The 2,371-nt window shown below is 32.2% G+C and overlaps 1 protein-coding gene across 1 annotated transcript; it reads right to left on the bottom strand.

Moving 5' to 3' along the window:
• Positions 1 to 60: 60 nt before the first annotated feature.
• On the bottom strand, positions 61 to 1,626 carry LOC17875456 (uncharacterized protein At2g29880). Its single transcript, XM_006281665.2, has 3 exons — positions 1,593 to 1,626; positions 798 to 1,149; positions 61 to 720 (listed from the first exon to the last, which is right to left on the bottom strand). Exons 2-3 carry the CDS (start codon positions 1,140 to 1,142, stop codon positions 106 to 108), a joined length of 960 nt encoding a protein of 319 aa, XP_006281727.1. The 5' UTR covers positions 1,143 to 1,149; positions 1,593 to 1,626; the 3' UTR covers positions 61 to 105.
• Between the last annotated feature and the right edge of the window lie 745 nt (positions 1,627 to 2,371).

The following is a 2,371-nucleotide window of genomic DNA, read 5'->3' as shown; positions in this document are numbered from 1 at the left end:
CACATAAATAAAAGAAATAAAATGTTGATTTTTAAACAAGGAAACAAATTTTAGAAAATAAGAAATATGACAAAATAAAACTTTATTTTCATAAAAAAAAAGACTTCAATTCACGTTGCGTCGTATCCAACCCAGTCGTTCTTCGAGAGACATGCTGATGAACACTTCTTTCATCCCCAACTTTAGAATTTCATTCAATGTATCATAACGAACATTTTCCTCCAAACCAGAAACTTCTTTAATAGCTTCCCATAAATTGTTCCTTTTCTTTTCAGCTTCTCTGGAGTTGGCTTCTCTTTGTTGTCTTTCCTCTCTTTGTTGTATCAAGCTAACAACATGATTGCTCACTTCAATCATTTCAGTGAATGTCTTTTCCATTAGGCTACTATCCATGTTTGAATTACTAGAGTCCCCACAATCTCCACCTTTAGCTCTTTTTTTTGGAAGTAGCTTTTCTCTCTGGCCCCCTTTGCCTTGTGACATACTAGAATCTCCCGACCCTGATGCTTGAGATCCATCTAAATTTCCCATATTTTCAAAGAGACTTGTATATAATTCGCATGGTGCTGCATTATCTTCAACTCCAAAAGTTGGTGCATCAGTATCATCACCTAAGCCAACAGCATTTCTTCCCGTCGCTAATCCAACGTCAAATATCAGTTGTAAATCTTCATAGTCTTCGAATGTTTCATCACGCATGCTTTTTTTACCTTGATGTGCCTATATAAAAAATATATGGTATATTAATTGTTAAAAAAAAAAAAAAACTAAAACTAAAAAAAAAAAATTTGAGTTACCTTCTCGTAATCTTCCCACACATGTTCCGGAGCTGTAAACTTTTTAGTTATGGGATCCCACCCAAATCCAGAACTAAACTTAACCAGGTCTTGCATGCAATTATAACGATTTCTCAAATTCCTACACTTACTTTGATAGTTATTATAAGATTTATCACAGTGAAGTGCAGAATTCAAAACAGGCAGAATCTTTTTCTCGACTGTCAGCTTGCTAATACAACCACTTGCATCACGCCAACCTTGTTTGATACCCTCCGTGAGGAGTTTTATCAACATTTTTGTTTCTCGTGCATTCCACGTTTCATATGATCCTTTTTTCTTTCCTTGTGGTTGTGAATCTCCCATTATGCTTCTAGTAAAATGACATCCCATTATACATCTAGTAAAATGACATATTTATCAAATATAAACATATAACATAAACTTATAAAATAAAACCTATAAATATTAATATCAAGTATCATTTAAGAATACATATAGATTATGGATAAAACAAATAATATAATTTAGTCATGCGGCAACGAGAGTTGAGAGACACAAATGACATCAGTTTTTACGTATCCTTCCCTAGTTTTTTAATAACAATCTCTAAAATCTTCTTTAGCACCTAAAAACAAACACCATACTTTTTTGTCATCATGTATTTTGCTACTTTATCAAACAAATATCTCATTTACCCACGTATAGATCATCGTATAAGAATACATATAGATTATGTATAAAACGAATAATATAATTTAGTCACTGATAATAAATGATAACTAAATAATTTAAGAAAGCAAAAGATGAACTTACACGTCCAATGACCAATGAGACTGAACAAGATAGTACTATATAACCTACAATTGTATTAAAGTAAGATAGAAAATTGCCATAGAAAAAGAACTTAAGAAAAATATAGGAGAACAATTACTTAAGATTGTAGTGGTGTGCACCTGTTATTTTCTGTTCTACTCTCATTTGACGTTATATAAAGATGATGTTTAAACAAGTTACCTAATTTAGTGGCACTAAAAAGTGAAGAGAGTTGAGCAAGTGGAATGAAGTTTGCTATATTAGTGGCACCAAGTTTTCAAAGACTTGAATGAGGGAGAGTGGTCAATCACGTGTAATCAAAACAGAAAATCTAAAATAATATAAATACATATATAATATTTTTCAACTATCTGTTACAAAATTAAAGATTTTAGTTAAGTTTAAGATATTTTAAGATTTGATTTGATCAATTAAAAAATATTTTAAAAGTTTACGAGCTACCCTCAGAAAAAACACGACGTAAGCTACTCTTTCTCCTCTGCTCTCGTCCATTTCACTTTTTCTTCAGAGGCTCTTTAACCAACATGCATGGTTCAGCCTTCTTCTCATCTTGGGACTTTGAAAAATTCACCAAAAAAAAAGTGAAATAATAACCCAGTTGGGTTTGTGGTGGCAACGACATGCCAATATTATTTTAATCGATTCTCTTGCAAAAGATTTGTTTGCCATGGTCGTCTCATATTATATACAATAAGCGATGATTCAATCAACATGTTTCATCTCTACTTATACGATCCGTCTAGTGCAGTCGCTGACCC

Source organism: Capsella rubella, unplaced genomic scaffold (assembly GCF_000375325.1).
Source record: "Capsella rubella cultivar Monte Gargano unplaced genomic scaffold, Caprub1_0 scaffold_8, whole genome shotgun sequence".
NCBI classification, from domain to species: Eukaryota; Viridiplantae; Streptophyta; class Magnoliopsida; order Brassicales; family Brassicaceae; genus Capsella; species Capsella rubella.
Note: the sequence above shows the minus strand (reverse complement) of the source record. Positions and strands in the feature narration are given on the sequence as shown.

Coding starts and splice junctions, on each gene's coding strand:
- LOC17875456 (XM_006281665.2), bottom strand. CDS start 1,142: ATGGGAGATTCACAACCACAAGGAAAGAAAAAAGGATCATATGAAACG. Junction 721..797: donor TGTGGGAAGATTACGAGAAG/GTAACTCAAATT, acceptor TTTTTTATATAG/GCACATCAAGGTAAAAAAAG.